General features: G+C 30.2%; 1 protein-coding gene across 1 annotated transcript in view; it reads right to left on the reverse strand.

Annotated features, from left to right (window-relative positions):
* The window catches only part of LOC106461217 (protein SDA1 homolog), a 68176-nt gene that overhangs the window by 33113 nt on the left and 31899 nt on the right, over nt 1-3164 (reverse strand). Inside the window, 1 exon segment of the mRNA XM_013921012.2 lies at nt 2204-2281. Within this exon segment, the coding sequence (XP_013776466.1) occupies nt 2204-2281 (78 nt within the window).

The following is a 3164-nucleotide window of genomic DNA, read 5'->3' on the forward strand; positions in this document are numbered from 1 at the left end:
ATGTAGGATATAGAATAGTAATAATTTTAGTTTTATTTATTTATATATATATATATATATATATATATACAGTTAAATACCAAAAAATCATAAATTACTATATCAATACCATACAAATCCACTATAATTTATCAAACTTATTAACTAAGCTGTATTTGGGTCTAAACAATATGAAATTTCAAGCTCACTAGAGTTTCACATTATCTTTTCGAATCCAAGCTTTAAAAAAACAAGTTTAGCACTGAATACTTCAATTACACTGAGAACGCCACCAGGGGACATTGAGCTTTCAATCAGTTATTCACGTGTCATAGACAGAAGTAAATGTACATAAGCATGTCTTTCCAGAAATGAAAAGAGGTGGGCAGGGCCACTGTGTTTGTTCAGCACATGTAGCAATATCTCAACGAATAGAAAATATAGAATATTTTTAATTGATATTCTAGCTTGTCAATATTGGTAATTTGAGTTCCTAATTCGTAAGAAACTATACAGTTCGTACTTGGACATTAATTTGAACTAATGCTTCATTCAACATACCATGTGACACTCAAAAATCAATATTTAGGATTTCTTTTTTTAATATTTACTTTCAAATTATGAAATTAACTAATGGGTCATACTAAAATTTAAATTATAATCTCCAATTTGATACCAAACTTATTGATGTACATTCATAAAATAGTAGTTCAATAAAATTTTTAATGCAAGTTTACAAACACAATGACACGGCCTTTGACCCATGACCATAGGAAGACCCGTAGAGATAAGGTTAACTAATCAACATACATGACGAAATCAAAACAATTACAGGCAGTTTTCTGGCATACCTGGGAAAAAGGACATGGTTTTGAAAGAGTGGTCTATGTCCTTTCACCAGAACACAGTTGTATCATCTCATATCAATAAAACTTTGCAATAAATAATAATTACTCTGAGAACAGCAAAAAAATAATCACATAGATTAAAATAAGTGCTATAAATATGAAATTAAATAACTGGAAATTTTAATTTACAAGTCATTAACTGAATCATGCACATGTATATCAGACTTATAATCAATTAGCCTGTTGTCAATATACAGGCTGATCTTACAAGTATTTCTGCAACAATAGATAACTAATGATGTGAAATAAAAACTAACAACAGATGGCATTTGTGTAAGTTTCATAATTAAATACAGAGTTGGATTTTAAATACATTTTTTTGAAGCAGAAATGCCTATTAAATACACAAGTTGCCAGAAAAAAAAAAATCATTTTCTAGATTTACATGAATGATAAATAAGTACAGAGGTAATCAACAATCAGAAAATTGTATGGTATTGTAAATATGACAAACTGTGAATCACATCATGTATAAACATATGATTATTCAGTTTGTTTGCTTTAGAGCAAAGCCACATTGGTCCACTTGCTATGTCCACCATGGGGAATCAAACCCCAGATTTTAGTATTGTAAGTCCATAACTTACAGCTGTCCCCCCAAGGAACATGATTATTCAGAAGATTTACAACAACTTATTTCAAGAGCACAGAACTTATTTGGATCGAAGTTTCAATTTAAGATTTTATTTCAAACTATTGGAGAATGCAGGATGGAAAGTATGAAATAGTGGTAAAATTTATATTGATACCATTATATATGAATATTATGCATAATAGAGTATACTGAAATAAAAGTACCCAACATTTCAACATTTGTTTGTTTATTTTGAATTTTGCACAAAACTACACGAGGGCTATCTGCGCTAGCCGTCCCTAATTTAGCAGTGTAAGACTAGAGGGAAGGCAGCTAGTCATCACCACCCACCGCCAACTCTTGGGCTACTCTTTTACCAACGAATAGTGGGATTGACCATCACATTATAATGCCCCCACGGCTGAAAGGGCAAGCATGTTTTGTGCGATAGGGATTCGAACCCGTGACCCGCAGATTAAGAGCAGAGCACCCTAACCACCTGGCCATTCAACATTTGAAAACGACTCTAGTACACTGTTAGAAAATCAAACCATGTGGCAAAACAAAAAAACAGATGGATTATAAAGGTGAAAGAAATTTTCTGAATGTATTTAAACTAAAAGAAAGCATGATTCCCTTTATTAATTCCAAAATTTTCCTCTTTTAATTTATTTTTTGTTTCAAATGAAATGGTATTGCATAATGTGAAGATTAATCAATAAAATAAGATTAATATTCCTACCTCTGTATCACTTTCATCACTGTTTACTTGCACATCTTCATCTCTTCCTAAAAAAAACTGAAGAGCTGCTACCATAACCTAAAAATATAAACATAAAATATAAATATGATCTACTTTAATGTTACAATGTATCTAATTGTAAACATATTAAAAGATAACAGTCAAAGAGATAAAATCATTTGCCTAGAACTTCCTTCAATAAATATCTAATGGATGTCCTTAGTGTAAATCTTTGAATGAAACACAAACCTTGCTATCAACCATAGCTAAAGATAAGCAGTCTTTACATTACATAAACATTCAAAGTGTCTAAATGCCCAAATAAAACCATTTTTAAAATACCAAAAACACTTATATATTCGCATTTATGTTATTAATCTGTTATGACTGTGTCAATTAAAACTTCAAAATATTCATGCAGTGTAACTACCCTGCATGACAGATATCTGGTTCCTAATTTATTCTTACTAAAGATTTATGTGATGTTTCACACTGAGCTAAGTCTACTTATTTGCAGATATTATGTTTAGCAATGTCCAGCCACTTACTGATAGAACTCTAGCAGAAATACAGTCTATGAAATCAAAGGATGGTGAGAAAATTGAACAACTATTAAAAAAAGGAGGATATCGAACTTCATAAAATGAAAGCAAGTTACCAATAAACATATTAGTTTTCATTTATAATATAAAAAAACAGGTTGGAGCTGCAAAAAGAGATATGTAAGGAGCATCAAACTTGATTTAGAAAAATAGATCATAAAATGTTTCAATACATTATAAAATTTCTCTTTTTAACTTAGTTGAAAATTAAGACACAATAATATACACCTGGAAAAAAGTTAAGCACCCCCAAATATTTTTCAGGATTGCTTATTGAAAATAAGGTTTAATTTTCATGATGTTGAGCAATGTTCATAATTTCAAACATAATTAAAAGGATGTGAGCATTCAGGTGTGAC

The sequence above is a fragment of the Limulus polyphemus genome, unplaced genomic scaffold (assembly GCF_000517525.1).
Source record: "Limulus polyphemus unplaced genomic scaffold, Limulus_polyphemus-2.1.2 Scaffold915, whole genome shotgun sequence".
NCBI lineage: Eukaryota > Metazoa > Arthropoda > Merostomata > Xiphosura > Limulidae > Limulus > Limulus polyphemus.